The sequence below is a fragment of the Chaetodon trifascialis genome, chromosome 6 (assembly GCF_039877785.1).
Source record: "Chaetodon trifascialis isolate fChaTrf1 chromosome 6, fChaTrf1.hap1, whole genome shotgun sequence".
Lineage (NCBI taxonomy): Eukaryota > Metazoa > Chordata > Actinopteri > Chaetodontiformes > Chaetodontidae > Chaetodon > Chaetodon trifascialis.
Window position 1 is genome coordinate 4,025,036 of NC_092061.1, and position 25,570 is coordinate 4,050,605.

At 43.2% G+C, this 25,570-nt stretch overlaps 5 protein-coding genes across 5 annotated transcripts; all 5 read left to right on the forward strand.

Annotated features, from left to right (window-relative positions):
- Positions 1-1,557: 1,557 nt before the first annotated feature.
- LOC139332770 (arrestin domain-containing protein 3-like) lies at positions 1,558-5,581 on the forward strand. The gene is made up of 6 exons (XM_070964866.1): positions 1,558-2,032; positions 2,125-2,194; positions 2,418-2,565; positions 3,069-3,171; positions 3,259-3,524; positions 3,664-5,581. Exons 1-6 carry the CDS (start codon positions 1,756-1,758, stop codon positions 3,760-3,762), a joined length of 963 nt encoding a protein of 320 aa, XP_070820967.1. The 5' UTR covers positions 1,558-1,755; the 3' UTR covers positions 3,763-5,581.
- Positions 5,582-8,077: 2,496 nt separating this feature from the next.
- Positions 8,078-10,771, forward strand: LOC139332127 (arrestin domain-containing protein 3-like). Its single transcript, XM_070963848.1, has 6 exons — positions 8,078-8,090; positions 9,228-9,288; positions 9,424-9,574; positions 9,694-9,790; positions 10,244-10,500; positions 10,589-10,771. Exons 1-6 carry the CDS (start codon positions 8,078-8,080, stop codon positions 10,769-10,771), a joined length of 762 nt encoding a protein of 253 aa, XP_070819949.1.
- Positions 10,772-13,395: 2,624 nt separating this feature from the next.
- LOC139332701 (arrestin domain-containing protein 3-like) lies at positions 13,396-16,645 on the forward strand. The gene is made up of 7 exons (XM_070964776.1): positions 13,396-13,749; positions 14,230-14,271; positions 14,389-14,449; positions 14,734-14,884; positions 15,257-15,353; positions 15,437-15,693; positions 16,266-16,645. The coding sequence occupies exons 1-7, from the start codon at positions 13,488-13,490 to the stop codon at positions 16,524-16,526; spliced, it is 1,131 nt and encodes a 376-aa protein (XP_070820877.1). The 5' UTR covers positions 13,396-13,487; the 3' UTR covers positions 16,527-16,645.
- Positions 16,646-18,936: 2,291 nt separating this feature from the next.
- LOC139332868 (arrestin domain-containing protein 3-like) lies at positions 18,937-21,866 on the forward strand. Its single transcript, XM_070965006.1, has 6 exons — positions 18,937-19,243; positions 19,339-19,399; positions 19,481-19,628; positions 19,729-19,825; positions 20,734-20,990; positions 21,580-21,866. The coding sequence occupies exons 1-6, from the start codon at positions 18,985-18,987 to the stop codon at positions 21,832-21,834; spliced, it is 1,077 nt and encodes a 358-aa protein (XP_070821107.1). The 5' UTR covers positions 18,937-18,984; the 3' UTR covers positions 21,835-21,866.
- A 793-nt stretch (positions 21,867-22,659) lies between these two features.
- Positions 22,660-25,098, forward strand: LOC139332963 (arrestin domain-containing protein 3-like). Its single transcript, XM_070965162.1, has 6 exons — positions 22,660-23,237; positions 23,327-23,387; positions 23,493-23,664; positions 23,850-23,937; positions 24,016-24,272; positions 24,845-25,098. The coding sequence occupies exons 1-6, from the start codon at positions 22,979-22,981 to the stop codon at positions 24,971-24,973; spliced, it is 966 nt and encodes a 321-aa protein (XP_070821263.1). The 5' UTR covers positions 22,660-22,978; the 3' UTR covers positions 24,974-25,098.
- Positions 25,099-25,570: the final 472 nt, after the last annotated feature.

Consider the following 25,570-nt stretch of genomic DNA (forward strand, 5'->3'; position numbering starts at 1 on the left):
CTGGTGACACAAATCTCAGAGGTAGACGGGTAGAGGTGAATCTCTCAGAAGCTGCACAGATGAAACCAAAACCACCACAGAGTGATCTCTCTAGAGGAAAGTGTGGAGGCAAGAAAATGTGCATTTTCAACTAAACTAAAACAACTCTGCTTCTTCCACCACAATAACAGAATTCAAACTAACTTTTCTTTTAACAAAGGCAAATTGAAGTCCAATGTCCTGGTTGATTTCAGAGCAGTTTTGCATTTACGTGCAGGATACAATCTGTTTTCTCATGAGAATGACTGTCAACACACCATGTTTTAGAAATGTTTACTGGATAAATAAGCAAAATCCAGAAGACCATATCGCTTGATATTGTGTTATTATACCAAATAGAGTTTTCAGAGAGAAATATGTTCGTGCTGAGATAAAATGATTCAGGAAGAGAGCAGACAGTGTTCAGTGTAGACAGGATCATTTTCGCTGAAGTCATCAGACTAACACCCTGCAGAGCAGACCCACATATGAAACAGTGTTAGATGATGGCCCTCAGTCTCTGTCCCCAGAGTCACCAGATTTCCATCAGAAAACCATTTAAAGACATAAACTTATGAAAACATATCACGGGTCGAGAGGTTTTACTAGAACAGCCAAAGAAACTCAGTTTAAAGGAGGTTTTCATTGGGGCAAAATGTAGGAATGAATTCGGTCTGAGTGCAGCAGCTGACACACACACACACACACACACACACACACACACACACACACACACACACACACACACACACACACACACACCAGCACTGTTTTAGGAGGAAGTAAGGAAGTAGATTAGATCATCTTGGTTGTTGTTGTTGTTGTTGTTGTTTAGTGTTTTGTGAGTCCATATCATGAATTCATCAAAGTAAAAACCAAACTGAGCTGAAAAAATAAGCGATTTAAAGTTTTTACAAGCTTGTAGTACTGAAGGACACCAGTGAGAATCATGATCCACCAGTGTGTTGTAAATATAGTTAAAATGAAGTGAAAGTACAGTGTGTAGTTTAATACATTTAGGTAGAGTTAAATGACATGTAGTTAGAAGTTTAAAGTACATGTCAAACATACTTTAAGTTAAACAAAACTGTTAAAAGTGTCCTTGTAATGACTTTTCTAGACCTAAATTATACTTCTAATACACGAGAGAGTACTAATTTTGACCTGGGAAACAATAAATTATCGATTAAGCTTGGAATAATACAGCCAGTCAGCTCCTGTGCTTTGCATAGAGATTAATCCATTTGCTGTTTACCTTTCACAGGTGTGTTTTGTGTTGAATTGAAATCTGGATTGCGTTTCTTTCCCCTCACAGCTCCTTGTTGATGCTGCAGCTTCTCATATGAGAGGTAAAAGCAGATGTGAGCCGCTGGAATGAAACGTGTCTCAGACAAGTTCAGTTATTTTTAATGGATTTTAAACTGCGGCAGAAAGTGACTGAAGTTATTCCAGATGTGCAGAGCAGACTCCACACATCTCTGATGACCTGACTCCTCGTGCCCCTTGTGTTGCTCCCTGACTGTCTCTGGGCTCCGCCTCAAAACAGGGCTGGTCTCCTTGCGCATGCGCAGTCTGTCTGCGTTGTGTTTTCTTCGCCCACCGAGTGAGGAGTTATAGCTTTTTCCTTTACATTGACCAAAATCGACAATCACTGCAAGGAAAATTCAGCTTTTCTAAACTACAGTCTTTTTTTCTGATTATTCTCACTGTTGGTATTTTTAAACTCGAGTCTCAGCGATGTTCGGGCAGGTTATAAAGAACTTCGGCATAAACGTAAACGCTCTGAATGAGAGGAACACTGTCTCCAGCGGGGATCTGATCACAGGCCACATCTCCTTTGGCCTCACAAAGCAGACGAAGATCACTTCCATTACGATGACCGTGACGGGAAAGGTGCATGTCCACTGGAGCACCTCCGGAGGTGGGGGGAGGAAGGGCAGGAACAGGCGAAGAAACTTCTCGGGAAAAGTGGAGTATTTTAACTTCTCCAGCATCATCTTGGCAGAAAACAGCGGTATGCAGCGGGGGGGCCGTCTGGAGGCATGCAGCCCTGCAAACAATCCTTCGTTGTTGAGTGAAGTCACTGAGTTTGTGCTCCTCTTGCAGCTACTGGTGTGGCCTCTCGACTGGAGCCTGGCACGCATGTGTATCCGTTCACATGTCAGCTCCCGCTGGGGTGCGTATGAGCACCACTGAGTCCTCACATGGTGTTTTACACAGATGCATCCATGTGCACGGGCTGTCACTTCAAGGTGGAAACAAGACTGAAAACCAAAGCGAGGATGCAGCCAGATTGTTATCTGCGGATGTTGTGAAGATGGTCTCAGCTTGTTGAGCCTTCATCTCAAAGTTATGCAAAACGCTGAGTGTCTTGTCTCCTCTGTTTTTCAACCATGCAGAAACTTCCCATCGTCCTTCCGTGGGGCACATGGAGAGATAGTGTACTCCCTGACGGTGGCCATCCACAGACCCTGGCACATGTCCAAGACCTTTGTGACAGAGCTGAACTTTGTGCACCACATCAATCCCAACCAGCCAGAGCTGTGGGTGAGTGATCCATGTCCACGTTCACCTGAGGGAGGGGAGATGAAGAGCTGCTGGGCTCTTATTAACCCTCGTTAAACCTCCCACTCTGTCTGGGATGTGCAGTTTCTGTACTGGAGCACTGCTTGGCCCAAAGTTTGGTGAGACAGTAACTGAGATAGTAAAGGTGTGAAAACTAGATTTTGACAGAGGGACCCTTGTCAGGACTTTGTCTCATTCAGTGTGTTGTTGATGGATGCTGTTGTCCCACAATGCAATGCACAAACAAAGTGGAAGTGATGCTCAGAGCTGCAGAGTATGAGAGACAGCTTCAGGAAAATCAAATAAAACCAATTTAAACAGTTATTACATACTGTTTAGCTGCATCGCCCCGGCTGACTTATTTTCCCTCAGTCTCAGTGCTTAAAGTGCTATTTTATGAGATAAGAAATATACATATTAAATGCAAAGTTGCATCATGTGCATCATTGTTCTGCTGCATCGCTGTCTCTGTTGTTTCTCTGCAGGCTCCTCTCTCAGGCACCAACAGCATGACAGTGTGCAGTCTGTTGTGCACCTCAGGTGCTCTCTCAATGACAGTCAGTACAGAGAGAAAAGCCTTCCGCCCTGGTACTGTATCCATCCCTCCATGCATGAAATAATCCTGATAGTTTTATTAAAACACCCTCATCCAATCACTGTCTGTTCCTCCTCCAGGTGAAACTGTGAAAATCATCTGTGACATAGATAATGCTTCGTCGCAAACAATTACTCCAGAGGTGAAACTGCAGCAGAAGCAGGCTTTCTACACCCAAAACAAGGTCCACAGTAGGATGATTGTCAAGACTTTGGTGTACAAGACTGGACAGCCCATCAGCGGTCACACCTCTGACGTGCACGCTGAGCTCATGGTCACTATACCTTCGCTCTCAGTGCCCTCCATCTCTAACTGCAGCATCCTGGAGGTCGAATACCCAATTAAGGTTGGTACCAGTGACAGACCAGCGGTCTGATGGTGCAGAGCTACAAGATGCTGGAAACATAAAATATTCGCAGTGGATCATAATTTGAAAGCCTGCTGATGATTTTCAGGTCGGTGTGTCTCTCTTGTGTCTCCTGCAGGTGAGCCTGAAGGTGAGGGCTTGCAGTGAACTCACAGTGCTGGTTCCCATCATCCTGTGCGATGCCTCTGTTAGCGCTCCTCCTCCATCTTATTTGTGAGTAAACGTGCAGACATCTCGAATTGTTTCAAAGGTGTCTCGTGTGAGATGATGATGGGATGTTTGTCTGTGACCTCACAGTGTGACGTGTTCCTCAGGGAGCTTTATTTCTCAGGTTTTAGTGTCGGGCTCACCTGAGTCGGACGGCCTTTGCCACTGAGCATTTGTTTACATCTCAATACACAGTTTGTATTGAAACATCACTTTTTTCTATGTTTAATGACACTTTTAAAGATGTTTTGCTCACGTTGGAACCACGTAGCCTGTAATAGCTTGTTTGCATTTGACGTCACGCCTCTCTTTTGTTGTGGCGCGACCTGCAGATGGAGGGCAGGAAGTGATTTTCTGGAGCACACGCTTAAAATGCCAATGTTTGGCGTTGTTTACGGTTGCTCAAATCAATCCAACTGCCAAACCAAGAGGAGCTTTTATCAAGTTCAAAAGTTGTTGTTCACATGCATGAAAAATGCAAGAAATTGACTGAAAAATGACGGAAAAATGTGAACAGTCTGCGGTCAGGAGGAGCTGAGTTGGTGGAAATGGTGTAACATTAGCTATTGCTTTAAATCTGTGGTGATAGATTTAAAGCAATAGCTACAAACAACACGACTGACACTGTTTAAATGAGTGTTAACAGTTTCAGAGAAGACAGGTGAAAGTAAATAACGTACCCTGCCGTGCAGGTTCAATGGACTGCAGTGACTTCTCCATCTTGTTTAGTGACCATTAAGTGGCGTTTGACCGGACCTTTGCGAGTGGTTAACCTAGCAAACATCCAGAACGTAAACGTCGACATTCAGCACCGCGGCGCTGAAAGTTTGTTGCTAGGTTGATCCACAGGACAGTAAATGCCACGCACCGTGTCTTGGACCCAACAGCTAACAAAAACGTTGTATGCGTCCATACTTTTATATGCTTTCATTGGATTTCTACAGCACAGCGACATCTGAATGAGCAGGTAGTTGGTCGTATCTGCTGCCTCAGTAGCGGGCAAATCTCAGTTCTCCATCAGGTAATTCCATCTGAACTCGCTCAGTAAGAACTTTCCTCCATCTCGTCCATCGCGGTTTTCACTTCCTGCCCTCCAGCTGATTTTGACCCGTCATCAGAGTCAAGTGCCTGTTATTGTATACCACTCGATGTTTTGGTATGTCTTCCTGTTTTGTAGTTTTTACCACTGCATGCATTGTCTTTGTTTTATTATTCTACCTCAACGTTTGTCGATACATCAGCGTTTAAGTTGATTTCATGTTTACTGTTACAAAGAACATTTTTTCAGTCATTGCATATGTTGCTGGTGAAATACGTGAAATCGTGCAGAATCGTTTTCATGGCAGCTGTGTGTTCACAGGACCTATATGAACCAAACTATATCAAAATGCCATGTCAGGTTTAAAAGTATATGCACCGTAGTGCTTTTGTATGAAGCGACTGACTCTTCAGTACTTTGAATATAAGCCAAAGACTCAGTGGACACTTTACCATCATACTGCCTTTAATCACTTTTCTGACTGCGTGTGTGTTTTATCCCTTCACTACGGATTATTGTAGACATCCATAGGAAATCTTTTCTGTGTCACTGTACTGAGTAGATTGACGCATTGGGAGGAAGATGTGTGACATTTAAGTCTTATTACCACTTACACAATGCCAGAGTTTGGATTATTGATGTGTATTTCCAGTGGAAAGATGGAAATTATACTACAACCTCAGCTAAATCTTCATATATTGTCTCTGTAGTCCTAAAAAATATAATATCAATAACCTGACCTGTAAGTATTTTACTCTGTGATATAACCGAATTAAAATGTTGCCACAGTAAAGGTGAATGTTCTCTAATTGATGATGATAACAAAGACCTACCGTGCCAACAGCTGAATGCTCGGCTGAGCTGGTCAATGCACCAAAAAGCTTTTTGCTCCCTTCAGCAGAGAAGATGCTGCAAGTACCACATAAACCAAATTCACTGATTTTAGTCAAATTATTGCGAACACCATCAGCCTCTTTTCCTGGAGGAAGGCCGTCTCCCATTTGCTGTTCAGCTGGCACTCCCTCTAAGAAAGATATTCACTGACTCGTCTCTGCGCGTTTAACCCCTTTTATAGACTTTTGTTGAGAGTTTCATTATTTTCAAACGTGGGTTCACATCATCTCAGGCCGCTCACGATGGAGGACGTGAAGCACCGCGAGGCGGCTGAGTGTTGATGGGTCAGTTAATCAGGGTGACACAGGGCTTGGCTCTGCCTGGTTGTTGGCTCTTTCGGCACTTCCAGAGTCTCCTCAGCCCTGACCGGCATTGTTTGTGGGCCTTCCTGTTTTGCTGCAGGAATTCTTTTGGTGGGTGTTTAAAAAAAAAGAAAAGAAAAAGCACATAACTTCAAAAACCTGCCGTAGTTAACCCTTTCCTCTCAGTGGAAGTCTCAAATATGAAAGAGTTCTCGTATTTTAGTTTTGGTCGCAGCCAAGAGAGGATTCATTCTGAAATGTGCAGGTTTCCTTCAGTGACACATGAAGGTTCCTGCACATTTGGTTAAAGGAATAGTCAGACTCGGCTTGACTGGCCAAGTGTGTGTCCACAGAACAGCAGAAATGTGCTTGCAAAGGTAAAAAAGACGTGCAAAAGAGTGAACGATAAGTGTGAAAACCTACAATAAACAATATGTACAAAGAATAGTGAGGCAATAAACAACATCTACAATGAGATTATTTGCTTTATTGTTGAGCTTTAGATGAAAACCACTCGCGTGCACAGTAAATATGAGGCTGGTTACTTAATCTGGATCTGCTTGATGATGAAGTTCATCATTTTTTGTGTGTTTAATTAAAAATCTGAAGCGTAAAAATGACAGTTTTGGCATTTTACAGGAGGCTTACGTGCAGGAGTATTCTGAAGTCTTGTCCTTGAGTCCTTGAGTACCACTCGGCTGTACTGAAGGACGCCAGTGAGAGTCATGATTCATGAGCATTCAAAACACACTTGCAGTACAATCGTATTATATCATCAGTGAGTTGTAAATATACTTAAATACACTTAAAATGAAGTCTTTTCTGGTCTTTTGCTCATTTTGGTACAATTAAGCTCTAATTCTAGTCACTATCTATACTGCTTGATGTTTAGGTATGTCTTCCTGTTTTGTAGTATTTACCACTGCATGTATTTTCCCATCTTGCCTGTCTTTATTTTATTATTCTACCTCAGCTTTCTCTCTACCTCTACCTGTTTACTGTTACAAAGAGCATTTTTTCCAGTACATACATACATTTTTTCAGTATTTGCATATGTTGTTGGTGAAATATGTGAAATCGTGCAGTCTTTTTCATGTCAGCTGTGTGTTCGCATACGTAACGTTTAGGTGAAGTTGAATTTTTGATGTTTTGTGTGAAGATGTTTTATAAATAGTTTATGTGTCTTGGCTGCAAATATGATGCAGTGCACCTGGTTTCCTGTAGAGGGCAGCAACATGCAGGGTTGCACTGTGAAGGTTTGGGTTGTCTTGTCCCTGCTTTGCTTGCCCTCTGTATCATCCATCCATCCATTATCTATACCGCCTATCCCTTTCGGGGTTGCGGGGGGCTGGAGCCTATCCCAGCTACAATGGGCGAGAGGCGGGGTACACCCTGAGCCGGTCGCCAGCCGATTGCAGGGCAACATGTAAGGACAAACAACCATTCACACTCACACTCACACCTATGGACAATTTAGAGTCATCAATTAACCTAATGAGCATGTTTTTGGTCTCTGGGAGGAAGCCGGAGTACCCGGAGAGAACCCACGCATGCACGGGAAGAACATGCAAACTTCACACAGAAAGGCCCCGCCTGACCCGGGGATCGAACCGGCAACCTTCTTGCTGTGAGGCACGCGCACTACCTGCTGCGGCACCGTGCAGCCCGCCCTCTGTATCATATCTTTTTAAAATATTTTTGTCTCAAAGTGCCACAAACCTGTCAAGTGAGTGGTGAAACCAGCCTCACATATTTCACATAGTTGGTCCTGGATGACGTGCGTGATGACGTTAACCCCATGAAATAGCAAGATGTCACTGTTGAAGATGAAGGCAGTAGTGACTCTTGGACCGCTGACAGTACCTTGACAACAGGTTTAGCCACATACCCACAGCTGTTTTCATGGCAGCTTCAAGGCCAGTCTGATATCAGCAGGCCATGGAGCTTCACATTAGATTATGTGCTGGACTGTAATAAGAAACTCAGCTGCTACATAATAAAATTTGGAAGTGAAATGTGTTTGTAGGAATTACTTTTCTGTGACTGTGCTGCTTAAATAATCACTGTCTTGCTAAGAACTGCTTTCCAGAATGACATTTAAAGGTAATGAGGGATTCTTGCCCACATTTCTGTTGCTGACATTATGGTGCTTTCAAGCACGTTTATCCTCACACCTTTAGACCTCGGCTGAACCTGAGCACTTTTCCTGGACTCCGAATATTTCCTGTAACATGTTCGATCCCTGCTTACGACGTGGTTGACAGGTGTTAGACACATCCACATACGGACAGGTGGCAGCAGTCTGCTGCAGAATATACTGCCGGTAACGCTGTCAGCTCTGATACACAGAGTCAGCTCATTCATTTGATGTGTCTGTGCTTTGACCGCTGCATTGACTTACACAAGAAACATGCATATAATGCTCTGTTTGCTTTCCCCAAAGTAGCATTTTATATTTTTAAAGCCAATAACTCTTTGTTAGGCATCTACCAGCAGTTCCAACCATGGAGCAAGATTTATTGCAGTATTGTGGTTTAATTATTACTAAAACCAAAGTGTCTCTTTAGACAGAGACACACCTCCCAACATACAGTGTCTCCGTCCTCACTCGCACTGACAGTTTAGCTCGGCGGTCGCACAGTGCATCATGTCAAATAATGTTAAGAGCTTTTCAGTGGGATATAATCCCATTAACAGCAGCAACACTTTCACCAGCGGTGATTGTATTACTGGACAACTTACACTAGAACTGACTAAAGAGTGCAAAGTAGATTTACTCTGTATAAAGCTGAAGGGCAAGGCAGAAGTCAAATGGACTGAAAATTATGGACAAACAATAGTAACGTACTATAACAAAGAGAAGTACTTCAGCATCAAGCAATTCATCATTCCGGAGGGTCAGGGTAAGTGAGCTCTTCATGACATTTAAGAACAACCTGCTGCAATCAGATTTATCGTGTTCATAGTATATTTCATGAATACACATCCTGCAAAATGTAAGAAAACTCAAGACTGTCACTGACCTGATGTTCAAACACAGGCTCTAACAGGCGGTGTGTTCTTGAATTTTGTCTCTCTGATTTAACACTGTTACCTGTCAAAGTGGGCTACCTTGCTAACAAGAGTAGTGAAAGGGCTATAAATGTATTGATTTATTGTCTTAAATTAATATTTATGGCTTAATAGACCTCGCTACAGTCAGTGATAGAAGCCATGTTAAATAACTTTGATGCCTTTCAGGTAACGATATCATTGACCGGGGCTGCCATGTCTACCCATTCACATTTCAGATCCCTGCAGAGTGAGTTGTCTCGAAATAAATAGCCTGAAATACAACTATAATACTTTCACCAATGTCTTTAAACATCTAAATATAGCCCTGCAGAAGCGTCACTTATCTGCTCCTTTGGGGACATTGTGCTGTCACCTCTTGCAGAGACCTGCCATCCTCCTTCAAAAGCTCGTCTGGAAAGATTGTGTACAAAGTGGAGGCAATTCTGAAGAGGTCGCTGAAAGTGGACAGCAAAGCTAAGGCACATTTCACCCTCGTTCACAACGGGACGATACACAGCGACCTCATGCTGAAGGTACCCACCTTACGACACGCTCACAAATGCACATCCAGCGTGTTTGCAGTTTGACTTTGACTCCGCTGCAGTCACAGGAAGTGACACCATCTCTTGCTCATTTGTCATTTTCCTGTCAGGCTCCACAGTACGGGAACACAGAGAAGAAAATGAAGCTCTTTTCATCCGGGGCAGTGGCCCTGGATGTGAATATTGAACGAACCGGCTACCACCAAGGTTATTTTGAATCACGCGTGAGCCGAAATGATCGAATCACACATTCACCTCACAGATTATCTTAGCATTGTGTTGCAGTAAAAGATAACCTCTTCACGGCTGAACCGTAGCTCAAAGTCCCTTTGCTCATGGGAACGCTTTATGGTCGAACGATAAGACAACTTCAAATGATGGATGTAGCAACAGCAACAGCAGAGAGATAATCCAGACATATTCTCCAGGCTGGAGGATTGTACCTTCATAACACAGCACGCGATGTCTAAAATGCAGTAGCTAATGGCGGCTACTGTTAGCACTGTTAAGACAAGACACTTGTGTTCTCTTATTTTGTAACCCTTGTGCTAGTGTTAGGTAAAATTTGTATTTTGTAATTGCTGCTTGCAGCCAAAGAGACTGTTCAGCAGAGGTTAGACAGATATCGTGTGTTAAGCGCTGCTCTGCTCTGCTCTGCAGGTGAAGGCATAAAAGTTGTGGCCTACATTCAGAACAGCTCATCCCGTGACATAAAGCCCAAGTACCATCTGTATGAGAAGCGCAGTTACTTTGCAAAGGGGAGGAGGAAAACGCGCACCACAGACATCCTGAAGGAGGTGGGTGACGCCGTCCCGCCTTCTGCAGGCCAGGCTGTCACCAGGATCATCACCATCCCTCCCGCCACGCATGCATCCATCTTAAACTGCAAAATCCTCAAACGCGAGCACAGGCTCAGGGTGGGTATCTCTCCCCCCGTCAGTGTGTCTTTACGTTAACAGGGCTGCCTTATTGCAATGATGAGTGCTGACTGTGTCTCCACCGCAGGTCTCTCTGGACGTCAAGTATGCTTCAGACCCAGAGATCAAGTTACCCATAGTCATCCTGCAGGCTTCACAGGACCCTGATGATGCCTGCCCACAATACTCAGTGTTGTCAGCTCTACCTCCAGCTAATGGGATAGCTGGGATGTACCCCTCCTTGACTGATTTCAATGGAAGTTCTTGCTGATTCCCTGTTATCGAGGCAAAACGGCAAGAATGATGCGTTGCACAGATGTGTCTCTTCTAAAATATTTCAGATGATTATAAGAATAGAGACATAAGAAGAGGGGGAATGAAGCGAGTTGAGCTACTGTATTAATGAGTTGATTGAATGAATCTGAATAATATGTAGCTCTGAAATAAAATCTCTTATTCTAGAGACGACATAGCTCCACTGGACATAATGTAGCTTTCATCCTTCCTGGTGTCTGACAACAGAAGACTTACATAACCAATGTGTACTTTGAAAACTGTGATAACTTTGTAACAGATGCATGTCTAAATGTGGAATCTGACCTCTTTGCCACCAGCTACAGTATATGTAAATCAATAGCATGGAAAAGGAAAAGGAGCTTCTGAGACAAGAGCGAATGAAAGTGAAATGGACATATACAAGAGCTATGAAGCGTACTTTTGAAACCCACAGTTTTTTATCCTTATGTAATATCTCCATGTAGAAACAGATTTATAGTAAAAATCACAAATGGAATAACACAAAATGCACATTGTGCTGGGGAACTAAGGCGCCCCTCTGGATCCATAAACTACTCTCATGCATAACTGTTATGAAGCATTGCTTCACTAAGGTATAAATGACAGCGCACATTGTGCTGTTTGATATTGTATTTTTGTCTTGTTTTTTCATGTTTTGTGTGTGTGAAGCACTCTTTAACTGTGCGTTTGAAGGAATACAGATATAAAGTTTTACTTATGTATCAAAAAGTGTTTCTAATATTTTGTCCATGCCCATCGCTGTGAACTCAGGGAGATAAAACGCAGTTATCAGTGTATGTATTTGGCAGCAATGCATCGCCTCTACAGCCTGAGATCATCTGAAAATAAAACGCTGTGATGAAGCACGAAAAGCATCTAGAATCAAATCAGGTGCAGTCTCAATGATTTAGATATTTTATACATTATTAATACAGTATAGCAAATAAAAAACTGTATTTTAGACAAGAATCATGCCCAGATGGCTGTACTACTTAAAAAAAACAGTAGTAGTAGTCACACCAATCTTGCTCATTTTCACTCGGTGTCATTTCAAACTCTTGCACTTAAAACTAACTTGTGTAACACTTGATACTTTGTGTTGACCCTTCATGCTTTTCACAGCAATGCTGTCAGTCATGCATAAAGCACAGTACTTAGAGCCTGTCAGAGTTACACAGGCTGAAACAACGGGGACATGTTTCAGTAATCTTTACATGTGTCACATGTGGCTTTACATTCAGCTCTCACAGCCCACATGCAGACAGAGGCAGGCAGACCGGATGAGTTCAGAATGCAGAGAGCAGATTATGGAGCCTATAGGGAGCACAGGTGTAAGTCACCTGACAACTTGAACTCTCTGGCAACAAGCGAGTGGAAAATCTCTGACTAAGTGCTGCAAGCCTGACGAGGATGAGTGGAAACAGGTGAGCAGGTGGGTGGGGAGGGTCAGGTGACAGGGACTGGTGGGGAAAGGGGTTATTGCTGGGCAGGAAGGAGTGACTGGAAGTGGGTGGTGAGTGGTTTGGAAAGGGGAAGGAAGGATGGGTTTGAGGGAGGGGGAATGTGGCTGGAGGAGGTACAGAGAGGCGGGCTGAGACAGAAGACCCTCCGCTGCTGTTTGAGCGACGGTGCTGCAGTGACCAAAAGTCATTTGATAATAATTTCATTAGGATTTTGTGTTGTTTGTGTTGTTGTGTTTGTGTAGGAATGTGTGATGTTTCTGGATAAATGTGACTGCTGTGTTAATGTGCATTTTACTGCTGTCGTTATTTGAGGTTGTGTTAAATTTAAGCACTTTTTAAACTGTTGGGTTGTTGAATAAACCGTAATGCATCACATTGTGGATAGTGTCTGCTTGTTTTGTGTTGTAATCTGTTACTTGTTGTTCTGCTTTCATCTTTGTGGTGATGCATTTTCCAGTCCAACGTGGTTTTGAACACTTTATTTACTTTTCATTTAAGTAGGAGATTTTTCTCAACGTATAAAGGAACACTTCATCATTCAGTGTGTCAGAAAAACATCTAAATCACTACATTTGGGGATACGTGGATTTCACTGGACAGGAAGAGTAATCTGAAAAGTAACTGGTGGCTAAAACTGTTTAGATAAATATAACTGAGCAAAAGCACAATATTTACCTCTGTAGTAAAAGTAGAAAGTTGCATATAGTGGAAATACTTAAAGTACAAGCACCTTGAATGTGTACTAAAGTACTTTAAGAAAAGTACTCGGTTACATTTCACCATTAAAAATCGCTTCAATGCCTTTTTGAGATATCTAACAACACAACAGATGGAGAAAAGGAAGAGAGGTAGCTACACATGAATAATAAATGAATTATTAAATGAAGACATGATGAATGAATAAATAATTGATGGGGAGGAATATAAAGGAAACCAGGAACCTCCTCGGATTTTTTTTCCTAGGATGGCGGAGACAAGTCCCTCCCTACTCATCGTCTGATTGGCTTACTCTGACATTCTGCCCTAAATCTAACCAATAATTACTCCGCAGACAAAAAAAACAAGGAGTAGTAGCCAATCAGAGTCAAGGTATGATGGACCTTGCCTTCGGCATCCTACGCGGGAAAATGGCGCTTCGTAGCCACCCACAGCGGAAGTCCGACCTGTTGTTTGCTTTCACCGTTTCCGCCTGAGTTAACTTCGGACTTCTTCGAGCAAGAGCAAACCATGTCGAGCACCGTGAAGAGCATCAAAGTCACATATCAGCCCATCAATGAGAAAAACACTTTCTCCAGCGGGGACTGGCTTTCCGGTCAGGTCGCGCTGGAAGTGGCCAAAGACTGCCAGATAGAATCACTGCTCATCAAGTTCAAAGGGAAAGCCGAAGTTTTATGGACCGAGAAACACGGCAAAACCACTGTGACTTACCACGCCAAGGACAAGTACTTCAGCCTCAAACACTACTTCATTCGAGGCAAAAACGTCAAAGGTAGGTGGCAACAAATAACGTCAGCGGGACGTGCAGGTATCGCTTCAGAAAGCAGTAAAACTGGAAAGAAATCAGCTGTAATGTGGAAGAAAAGTCGCAGACTCAGAGGTGATGCATGGTGATGTGCAGCATCTGCAAAATAGCATGCAAATAACATGCATGCAGTTTGCAGTGCAGTGAAGTGTGTCCCGCAGATTTCTATTAAAGAGGACAAAAGTCAGCACATTCATTTAATTACAGCTAGGATTCATTTGGACAACAGAAAAACACAATCTGGTCAAACTGAATGATTGAATTGATCAATCAACTGACAGGAAGTTAATGAGGAAGTCAGCAGTTTCAAAATATTCTCAGTTGTGAGGATCTGGTTCCTTTAATTTGTCTGATGTGGTAATAAACATGACATTATTTGGATCAAATGTTAAATAGCTCAAGCATCAAATGTTAATCGCTCTTAATTCACTGTGTTTTGCCCAGAAGAAGACAACCAAACACTGCTGTCAAACCACAATGGAGAAACATGTAAGTATTTGACAGTTCGGCCTGCGGCGAGGCCCTGGCGTCCGCCGGGCGAGTTCAGACTCGAGAGCAGCTCTGGATGTAAAACGAACAGATGACTGATCGTCTTTTGCTTTTCAGACAGCAGCGTTGTTGCCCCGGGGTGCTATGTTTACCCATTCACCTTTCAGATCCCTTTGCAGTAAGTAGCAATCCCTTTTAATGGCTTCATAATGAGTTGGATGGACCCGTATCATCCCCAGGTTTAGGTTTTTAAACAATGAAAATGTGTTTGCACGTTATCTTCTGAAAAACAAATGAATTGATCAGCATCTCGTTTTGCCACAGCAGTTGGGTTTAAAGGTTGTGTTCTTTTATAGAGCTTCTGTTTAGCCTGTATGTGCGTTTGATTGCATGCTTTCATGTGTGTGCAATGCATAAAAAAGTCCCATTAATGTCCCCCGTCCCTCTGCTCTTGTGCCTCAGGGAAATGCCTTCCTCCTTCACTGGCTGTGTGGGTAAAGTCGTGTACTTGCTGGAAGCCAGACTGAGCAGATCAATGAGGATCGACAGCAAAGACTCAACTAAGATCAACTTTGTGTCAAGTGTGGACCTGAGCCGTGACCCCAGTCTAATGGTATTTGCGGAGTAACACAGCAGTGATAGCATTCAGCGGCTGACATCCAGCCCCTCTTTAGTACCTGCGAGGATTGAGCAATGTCCTCAACCCCAGCTGCCCTGAAGAGTGGCTGTATTGGTCTGAGTGTTTGCATCGAGCAAACTCACTCTGGATAAGCTTTTAAAATGAACACAGACTGCTTAGCGTTGCTGGTAAAACACCATAGAGGAAACATCTAATAGTTATTTTAGCACTACACCTGTTGAATTGGCTCAGTTAGCACAACAGACACTGCATGTGGACACCAGAATGAAATCCAGAACAGGTTTAGTGCTTTCTCTCTCTCTGTTGTTTATGTGTGTCACATGAGTTCATCTATTCGTCTTCCAGACGCCGCAGCACGAGTCGAAGGATAAGAAAATGAAACTCTTCACCTCGGGAACTGTAGCCATGGATGTGAATATTGAAAAGTCCGGTTTCTTCCAAGGTGAGGGCCCTCAAAGGGACATTGACCCCCATTAGTCTCGTACCAAGGCTTGTTTTGATGTTTGTTTCCTGGTTTTGTTGCAGGAGAGGGGTTAAAGGTTCTCGCCTGCATTGAGAACAACTCGTCCCGTGAGATCAAGCCCAAGTACTGCGTGTACAGAAAGCACAGCTTCTTCGCACGAGGGAAGAGGAGAGTCAGCACGAAAGACCTCATAAAAGAGGTGGGGGAGCCCATCCCCCCTCATTCTAATGAAAATGTTGTGAGAGTCATCACCATCCCTCCTGATATGGAGCCCTCCATCACCAACTGCACCATCATCAAAGTGGAGTACAGACTCAGGGTAAGCTCTGCACGCCCAGATGTGTGTCAAATCTCATGTTTACTGACAACTGTAGAGGTTCTTATTGATTTTATAAATTTCAATTCAAAGCAGGTTTCATCACCTCTGTCCTTACACACTCATGCCTGGTCCACACGCACAAAAAACTGTGTGTTTTTGCCTTTTGTCCACACACAAATGCAGTTTTAGGTCACAGAAAACGGACTCTTTGGAAAGCTCTGTCCAGGGTGACGATACTTCAGTGGGTAGATAAAGTTTGTTTATGTGAAGCGATGTTGTGCAGGGCAGATGTGGCTTATTTAAAACTGTTTGTGTGGATGGAATTTAGTCAGAGCAGTAGTTTACCCTTTTCAAACCCTCCTAATAGCACGCACTTGTGTTTTCAACATTTAATCTCAGAGTTTATGTAGCTGCTGAACCATTTGGACCCCTCCCCCTCTCATTCTTAACGGTGTTTGCCGAAGGAGTCGGCTAATCAGTGACACTTCAAGCAGTAGTGTGGTACAATTCTTTTGAAATGAGGAATGAAAAATGAAATCCAACAATAGAACATCAGCAGTGCTTTTCCACAGGTCTACCTCGATGTCAAGTACGCTTCGGACCCAGAGATCAAATTTCCGATAGTCATCCTGCCGGCCTCTCAGGCTCCTCCCTCGGCTCCACTGCTTGCTGCTTCCGGCTTTGGATTTGAACCCTTCGGGAACCCGGACCCACCAGCATGGGGCTTCGCACCACCGCAACCACCAGCAGCACCCCAGCCTTCGGATCCCCCGCCTGCATATGGAGCATATACAATGTACCCTCCTTTGACAGATTTTGGCAAAAAGTATTAGTGATGGGACGTGGAGATGGCTGGACAGATGCTATCGATCCCAGTACAGGGGCTTTCTTTTTTATGTGCCTACATGCTTTCTGTTACAGATGCAGTGTATTTACCACTGCAGGAAGACTTAACCTCATCTTGTGCTATATATATATATATATATATATATATATATATATATATATATATATATATGCTAAATATGTCGTAGCATTTCAAAGTACTATGCTATTTTCTGTATGACTTGTCTGTGAGGCTGGCATTCAGATAATTAACCACACTAATGTCCAGCTCATTTCATCCCGCCGCATTGAAAGGGCTCTCCTCCAGTTTAACACTCAGGTCAGCGCAGCCGTCGTGGTCAGTGCTCCTCAGCCTGTCAAAACCGTTAGATGATGTATTTTGGCTCTGAGTGGAGCTTTCTAAAGTATGAAAGAATAACGCTATCACGTCAGGCTGGAGGCCGACAATGTTTGACAGAATACGTGTGTTTATCAAAGTGATGCTAAAGACTTTTAAACTCATGGGATCCAGCGTATTTCAAGCTTGACTCATGCCAGCGACTGAAAGTCAGGATTTCTTTTTTCACAATCCGTCTTTCAGATCCTTTAATGTCATGGAAGCGCAGTGCTTTGCAGGAGTGCAGCTGCTCTACTGCATCCAGAGTGTTTCGACAGTCACCCAGTATGTCTCGGTACTTTGACTGAAGTCCATTGGATTTGTTTACATTACATGTTCTTACATAATAATGGAAAAATGAGATTGTTGTCCTTTTCTTGAGGGAATTACAGACACACTAAAATGCTTATTTTCTATATTGTTGAGTGATGAAATATATTTACCACATATATATTCATATATATTAATACTCTTTATTGAAAGTAGTCCGTGTCCATTTCTCCAGTTACTGAATGTTTCTTTTGTATTCAGGTATACCTCAGTCACTGCACAGCATGCTTTTCAAGTGTCTGATACGTGACCACTTGCTCCTGTTTTGCTTTCTTACTGCATGAATACACAAGCGTCTATTAAACAGTGCAGGTTAAACCCAACACCGGCTCACTGTGCTTTGTCTAAAGAGCTTCATGAGGCGATTGAACTCAATCTTTGAATCTGACAATAGAGAAGAATCTAGATAATATAGAAATACTTTAAAGCAAACGCTGGAACGCTGAACAATATAATCAGTAATGATTTGAGGGGTAAGGTGTGGCTGGCGTCTCACTCTTCCTTTGGGTCTGCCCATGAGGAAGTTGAAGGTCCAGTTGCAGGAGGTACAGTTAATCCCACGTTTTCAAGCTTTGTACAGAATCTGGAGCGGATGAATGTTGAACTTTAAACCCAAAGCAGCGTATTAAGATAATTCCCCCACCCAGTTTCCAGGTGAGGCAGGGCAGTGTGGAGCAGGATGTGGGCTGCAGTGGGTCCAGGTGTTGAGGAGGGGATGAAGCCTGACGAGCCTCTCAAAGCGCATCGTCACCACCGAGGTCAGAGCTGGTGGCCGGCTGTCGTTTAGCCAGCTGGGAGGAGGTTTCTGTAGGACGGGGACTGCTGTAATGATGATTTTCAAAGGAACAGAGCACAAATCTAAGAAAGAGCAACCCCTCAAACACACACATTTAAAACTCCATCCAACAGCCTCGACCACACGTGCTGCACGTAAATTTGGATTAAAGTCGTGAATTCTTACGCTGCCATGCAAATTCACTGAGAGTGACAGCATCAAAATCAGCAGCCTTGTGTCTTTCATGCCTGTGTTAAACAATGGACTCCATGGACCGCGACTTCAGTATTTTTACATTAACCTGCACATAAACTGTTTCTGAATGAACACTGTTCACTGTGAATTCTGTGGATTAACAGAAACAAGTCACACTGACTTGCTGAGAGATTAATCAATGCTGCCGGAGCTCAATAAACAGCTTTCTTTAGTCATTTCCAGCCTTTCACTCCCCCACCGTGAATATTCCAGCTCTTTCAGATCTTCCTTCCTTTGGACTAAAACTCCATTATGTCAAAGAGCACATGTGACACGATGTGAACACTGAATGGAAATTAGTTTGATGTGACTGGAAAATATGTCATGGGACACGCTGAGAAAGCGCAGCATGTGACAGTCATAAACCCAGGTATTACTCCACCTGCTGAGGTAGTTGTGAAGATCGCTGATCCTTGTCCACAGCACTGTGATTAATTACTTTGATTATGACCATCCAGCTCCAGTTTAAGCTGTTTGATTTTTTAGTAAACTGTGGCGTGTGTGCGAGGCTGAATGCTGTTTCCTGTTACTGTGTGTTCACGTGTGTCCCTCACCTGTGGGCACAGTTAAGAAAAACAGGTTAAACTAGATTCGGATGCCTCAGATCAGATAAAAACAGCACCGAGCAGCCGGTCAGGGCTTACAAGGCTCGAATCTCTCCTTGGTTTCGCAGGAGGTTTTGATTTTACACTTAATTTCTTTCTGGAAAATGACCATCAACAATTTCTCGATTGAATACGATGCCATCAACAGCAGGAACACCTTCACAAACGGAGACACCATTAATGGAAGAATCATCGTGGAGGTTTCTAAGGAAACTAAGATCAGTTCACTTATTTTCAGAGCACAAGGGAAAGCTAACGTTTGCTGGTCTGAACATCACGGCCAAAATCAGCATCGTGTGTACTGGTCTGACGAGAAATATTATGATATCAAGCATCATATCTTGAGAGAGGCAAGACAAGACGGTAACATAATGTATTCAATTAATGCAATCAATGACATGTGGCACACTGTAGCTAATGCAATGACTTTTGGGTAATGAGCCTTTATTCTGTTCCAGGTACTGAAGTTATTGGTAAAGGAAGACACGTATTTCCCTTTTCCTTTCCGATTCCTGACAGGTACCTGTTCTTTATTTAATCTTCATTTTCCGTTGATATTTTATTTTGATTAAATTCATTTTCTATCGTTCCACTTCACAGAAAAATCCCATCATCTTTCAAAGCCTCCATCGGCAAAATTGTTCATAAACTGAAGGCAGAGCTGAAACAACCAATGAAGCTGACGAAAAAGGCCAAAAGTCACTTCACATTTGTGTCCAAAGCAGACATGGATTTCCCCGGACTTATGGTCAGAAATCACTAATCTTTCAAATGCAACCATTTAATAATGAAAGCAGGGGAGACAGTTCGCTAACTGTGCTGGCTTGTGGTGGGGGCTCTTCTTTTAGGACCCTCAGTATGGCTGTAAGGATAAATCTGTCTCGCTGTTCGGCTCTGGAAACACTTCAATGGACGTTCACACCAAGCGAATGGGATACAAGCAAGGTAATACGAGGGAATGGTGCACCTGAGGGACTCTGATTCACTGACTTTCCTTGTCGTGACTGGACTCACTCTCTCATTCAGCAAACTAATCAAACTCTTGTTTGGTACCAATTTCCTAATCCCTCACCTGTCATGGCGACTTAACCTATTTGGAAACAGGAAGCTGTGCAACTAATCCGTTGAGTGGCATGTAGAAATGTTTTCCGTCTGTGTGGACTGGCTCATGAAAACAGCTGCATACTTCAGAACGCATGCTAATTTTTCCTCCAATTTTCTCCATCTTAACACTGCTGATTAGCGTATGAGCTGTGTGTACAGCATGAGAGGAAGATGACATTGTGACTACAGCCGTTCTCCCTCCAGAAACACAGACAGACTTCCAGCTTGTGTGCGCTGGACCTGCTCAGAAATGAAGGCAGCAGGGAACATAATGTACAGAGAGTGTGAAGTGTGGCGGAGAGCTGATTCAGGCCCAACAAGTTCCTGCCTTTGTGCACTGCAACAGGTTGGTCTGGTCATGGTCCAGCCACGGGAAGAAGGAGGTTGTGTCTGCCACCTTAAATCACTCGGACGCACCGATCAGCACAAACAAGCATCAACAGGCGAGCAGGCCTCATTCTTTTGCCCTGCATTTGTTTGTCCCGGTCCACCTGTCCACCTGTGTGAAGCTGAAGGTGATGAAGCTGGTCCTTCGGGGACCGCTCTGAACAGCGGGGAGGGATTGTGGCTATTTTTACCAACAGTCACATCTTCCAGTTTGTGGGATCTCTGTTGAAACAGCTCTGCTAGAGGGCAAAACCTGCATGAAACAGAAACTACTTACATATTATCTAGTCACAGAATCACAACCGCTATCATCGACTAAGTGGGTTTAGGTATGAACTCGCTGTCTCTTCTCTGTTTTTCAGGTGAGGATCTGCAGGTCACGGTTCAAATCACCAACCGCTCATCTCGCTCAGTGAAGCCCAAATTCACACTGTACGTGAAGACGAGTTTCTTCGCTCAGGGACGCAGGAGAGTCTCCACAAATGATATCCTTAAGGACAAGTGTGAGGCTGTCGCATCCTCCGGCGAAGAGACTGTGACCAAGGTGATCACCATCCCCAGGGAGCTACCTCCCTCCATCTTGAACTGCTCCATCATCAAGCTGGAGTACAGGCTGAAGGTAAACTGCTCTCTGTTATGGTCAAAGGATTGTGGGAAGTAGTACGTAGTAGTGTTTCCTCTTTGTGAGGCATTCTTTTGTTTGTGTGCTTGATAACTATTTGTTTGAATAGATGGCAGTATATGTAAATAGATGGGAAGCTTGTGAGGCTTTACTGTGTTCACTGTACTTTTTCTAATGAATGTGGTTTGATTTTTCATTTACTGGTGACATAAGAATGAAATACTGATATTATAAATAAATCCTTTCCAGGAAAAGGTGTAGCATTTCTCCTATTCCATGATATAAAACATGCAAAGAGACAAAGGGAGCATTTTCTTAACATACTGTTGGCAAATAAACATAATCAACACAGGAAACTAAACAGAGAGAAAACCTTCAGTAAACCAGAGGGGACCTCTAGTGACAGAACTGAGGAATAGGAAATGTAAGAAGGAGCTTCTATCACTTGAACTAGACTGACATAAAACCTTTCCTGTTATTGGCTGTGTGCAAGTGCTGTAAGCAGCTGTGACTGTATAATATAACAGGATAATTCAGGTGATATGAAGAAAATCCCTCAATATAACATCAACACTGATTTCCACAGGTCCAGCTGGATATCAAATATGCTCCAGACCCAGAGATCAAACTCCCTATAGTCGTCCTACCCGCCTGTGAAGCCCCTGCTATGACACAAGCACCTGCTCCTGCTGCCTACGGATTTGAAGCATTTGGGAACTCCGCCCAAAAACCCTGGAGCACGACACCAGGACAACAAGCAGCACCCCACCCCATGGATCCCCCCCCTCCATATGGAGCATGTGCACTGTACCCATCCTATCCCAACCCTGGCAAATATTAGGAAGCACTGTAAATACACAGCTTTGCACTCCTCAAACACTGTCAGACTCATGATGGGTAGTTTTTTTTAAGTATTGTGCATTCTTCTGTCAAACCCTGCTGCCTACATTACCCACGATGCAACTCAATCACAAACAGTTTGGCTGGAGGATTGGGTGTGTTATATTGTAAGTGGCTAATTTATCCCCTCTGGGGCCTGACAAGGGTTTATACAACGTTTCACAAATGCATTGTAAATAATATGTGGACACACTTCTGATGGAGCCTCAACTTGTTTACTATGAATAATTATAAAATAAGCCTTTACAGGAATAAATTGCGCAAAATAAATGAATGAACCTGAAATTGTGAGATGATTAAAGAAATATCCCTTAATGTTATTTTAGCTTTTTATTTTATTTCAGCTATTGTTTTTGATTTTGCAGTAAATTGTGGTGAGTGTGCGGGGCTGTCATTGTGTGTGTCGCCCCTCTTTAACAAGATCTCCATGTGTGTGTGTGTGTGCATGCATACATAACAACTGTGTATCTTCTTTGTGAATATTATTTTTTGTAAATCTGTATGTTTTTCTGATTCTTTCATGCATGCCATCCTCTTGGAAATATGCTCGAAAGGAAGCTTAATGCCTGCAGGAATCATCAATGCTACCAGTTGAAATTCCCCTCGTTCACATTAAGAGTATATTTTTCTATGGTATGTAATGTAAACATGAAGTTATTGATGAATTATGTTCAGTATGCAGTGCTGTTCTGTGGTTTTGACATTGTTTGAACAGTGTTTACTGAGCAATACCAATGCATTTGCACACATGTTTTAATCTTTTGTTTTACTGCATCCATAAGGTCAATCTCAATTTATTGGGCCTAATTTGGCCTGCGAGGCTGCAGGCTAGAGTTACCTGTGTGAAAGCAACACCTGCAGCTCTCGATCACGTGAACGTGTGTGACACAGATACAGGTTGCTACAGTGCGTCACCAGCCTGGCCTGATCTTTGTCCATCAGCGAAAGGCCTCGCTTCAACACCACCGTGGATCCGTTCAGACCTGCTTCCAGTGAATTTACAGGATATATTTTGCTTGAAAGGAGGATCGCCCTCCTGCATTCACTGCACCAGCTTTAGGGAGGTTATTTGATGCGGTCTTATCATGACTGTTAAGCATTTCTCGGTGGATTACAGCAAGGTGAATGAACGAGGCACTTTCTCTCCCGGGGACATCCTCTCGGGGAGGGTGACAGTGGTGACGAGCAAGGAAACCAAAGTGCAGTGTTTTTTGGTCAGAGCCAAAGGAAAAGCCAAGGTGACGTGGTACGAACAAGAAGGACGAGCCACCGAGGTTCACAGCGACAAGAAGAAATACTTTGACTTTGAACATATTATTCTCCAAGATAAAAACAAAGGAGATGGTTGGTATTGTCTCTCTCTTGTGCCTAAGAAAGAAGAAAAAAGCTTGAAGCTGATTGTACATTTAACAAAAAGTGTTTCTTTTCATAAGGGTCAGAAATCATCGGCCCTGGGAGAAATGTGTTTCCATTCACCTTCATGATCCCACATACGTGCGTGTGCTGATCTAACCTAACACTCTCTATGGGATTTAAATTCATCAGCACAGCTGGTCAAATCACATAATTTCCTCCATTTATTTGGATTGTTTCTTACAGAGATATGCCTTCGTCTTACGAGGGGAAGTGGGGCAAAATCACATACAGTTTGCGAGCACAGCTGACTCAGTCGATCTGGCTCGTCCACAAAACCAAGACTGAGTTCCCTTTCCTGACCAAGTCTGAGTTCCCCTTTGCCTCCAAGTCAGAGATGATAATCATCGGACTTAAGGTATGGAACTGATTTTCCTTTGCACGTGCATCATGTTTTCTTTTAGTCTCCATTTGTGTGTCCTGTCAGGTTTATAAAAGCTCAGCTAAGTTAAAATATCCAACGTTATAATAATCAACTATGCAGCTAATGCCAACTCAAACTGGTATTTAGACCTCCTGACGGCTTATTTCTTTATTCGGTAGGAGCAACAATATGCAACCAGGATTTCATTTTATGGCTCTGAAAAGGTCACGATGAATGTTACCTCAGAAAAGATGGGAGTAAAGCAAGGTAAAGAGATTTCACTGAGAATCTGTTTTTCTGAACGGCCCTGACAGAAATATTAAAGACGTTTTTTCTCCTGAACAGGTGAGGCGATGGGAGTCTCTGTAGAAGTTCTCAATGACTCGGCGCGATCAGTAACCCCCAAATTCTACCTGTGTGAGAAGCAGACCTTTGCTGCTCAGTCAAAGAGGGTGGTCCACACAAATGACACCCTGTTTGGGAGAGGAGACCCTGTTCCAGCTCAGACCAGTCGGACTATAACCAAAGTTCTGAGCGTCCCTCCACAGCTGCCCCTGACCTTCTTCAACTGCTGCATGATGAAGCTGGAGTACAGACTCAAGGTATTTCTATGGGTTAATTCATCATTAACACCGTCTGTCCACCAACTCCACTGTTGAATCGCGTCTTATGAAGCAATGCAGATGTTCACACCCTAAACATGAGAACCGGTTTTAGCTTTCTTATTTTTCATGCACTGATAAGTCGATGTGAGGCGAAACACTCTTGGCTTTGGTACAAAGTGGTTGCAAAATCTAAAAAGCAGCATGCATGAGGACCACAGCGCCACACAGTGGCTGCATGAGAGAAAGAGGGAGGAGGGGTTAGAGGGGAAAGCCTTCAAGGCCAGTCAGCACACTAATGAGGATATATGGTGAAAAGGTGTCGCATTACGGCCCAACCTGTTCTGTCCTACCATCAGCTCAGAACGGTTTAGGTCAGTTTTCAGTAAACACTTGTGTCAGAAGGGGAAGGAGACTTCAGTGAGGTGTCTTCTCTTTAAATACAGAACCAACAGTGCCGTTTATTTCAGAACTGCTGTGGACTTCATATAAACTTAAATAATTCAAATGAGTACATTCAGTTCCCGCATGAGCTAAAAACAGTAATAAAAGTTGTGTTTCTCTGGTTACAGGTCACTCTTGATGTCCCTCTGGCGAGAGACCCAGAGATCAAGCTTCCTCTGGTCATTCTGCTGGGTTCGCCAAAACCACATCAACAGAAACCAAAGCGATCCATCTGGTTCAGAAAGCTTCCTGGTTGACGTGATGCTGCTGAACGTGTCTCAGGGAAGTTAAAATTACCTCAAGTGCCAGAGAATTTGTCCGCTGTGTGTCCACTAGATGGAGATATGTGTTACTAAGTAGTCTGCCAGTAAGGGCTGATTAATCTGAGCCCAGGGATATAATTTGAGTGTATGTACTTAAGTCCAAGTGAGATCCTTTGCTTAAGTAAAAGAACAAATGCAAACACATTAAAGCATGCTCCATTACAAATGAGTCCCACATTTAAAATCTTACTGCTTACAGTATCAAAAGTAAAAGTGCTGGTTGTTGAAAATGGCCCCTGACTGAGTTGTTATCATCTATCACATTATAAGATTGGTAATACTAGCACTGTTGAATGGTCGCTGGTTGAGGTTTGAGCCAGTTTCAGCTACTATACACACACTTTGTAGTTTAGTTTGATGGCAATGGGGTATAAAAGGCGAAAAAAAAAAAGTTCTGCTACACCAATCTGTTTTCATTTTTGTAAAATATTGGAGAATTTTAGCCGTTTGAGCCTCAAACAGTTATTAAAATGAAACCATGTGAGAGGTTTAGAGGGGAAATGTCTCTTCGGTGGACCTCCTGACTGCTAA

Coding starts and splice junctions, on each gene's coding strand:
- LOC139332963 (XM_070965162.1), top strand. CDS start 22,979: ATGACTGTTAAGCATTTCTCGGTGGATTACAGCAAGGTGAATGAACGA. Junction 23,665..23,849: donor TGATAATCATCGGACTTAAG/GTATGGAACTGA, acceptor TTTATTCGGTAG/GAGCAACAATATGCAACCAG. Junction 24,273..24,844: donor AGCTGGAGTACAGACTCAAG/GTATTTCTATGG, acceptor CTCTGGTTACAG/GTCACTCTTGATGTCCCTCT.
- LOC139332770 (XM_070964866.1), top strand. CDS start 1,756: ATGTTCGGGCAGGTTATAAAGAACTTCGGCATAAACGTAAACGCTCTG. Junction 2,566..3,068: donor CCAACCAGCCAGAGCTGTGG/GTGAGTGATCCA, acceptor GTTTCTCTGCAG/GCTCCTCTCTCAGGCACCAA. Junction 3,525..3,663: donor AGGTCGAATACCCAATTAAG/GTTGGTACCAGT, acceptor TGTCTCCTGCAG/GTGAGCCTGAAGGTGAGGGC.
- LOC139332868 (XM_070965006.1), top strand. CDS start 18,985: ATGACCATCAACAATTTCTCGATTGAATACGATGCCATCAACAGCAGG. Junction 19,629..19,728: donor TGGATTTCCCCGGACTTATG/GTCAGAAATCAC, acceptor CTCTTCTTTTAG/GACCCTCAGTATGGCTGTAA. Junction 20,991..21,579: donor AGCTGGAGTACAGGCTGAAG/GTAAACTGCTCT, acceptor TGATTTCCACAG/GTCCAGCTGGATATCAAATA.
- LOC139332127 (XM_070963848.1), top strand. Junction 9,289..9,423: donor ACATTTCAGATCCCTGCAGA/GTGAGTTGTCTC, acceptor CACCTCTTGCAG/AGACCTGCCATCCTCCTTCA. Junction 10,501..10,588: donor AACGCGAGCACAGGCTCAGG/GTGGGTATCTCT, acceptor TCTCCACCGCAG/GTCTCTCTGGACGTCAAGTA.
- LOC139332701 (XM_070964776.1), top strand. CDS start 13,488: ATGTCGAGCACCGTGAAGAGCATCAAAGTCACATATCAGCCCATCAAT. Junction 13,750..14,229: donor TCGAGGCAAAAACGTCAAAG/GTAGGTGGCAAC, acceptor TTTGCCCAGAAG/AAGACAACCAAACACTGCTG. Junction 15,694..16,265: donor AAGTGGAGTACAGACTCAGG/GTAAGCTCTGCA, acceptor GCTTTTCCACAG/GTCTACCTCGATGTCAAGTA.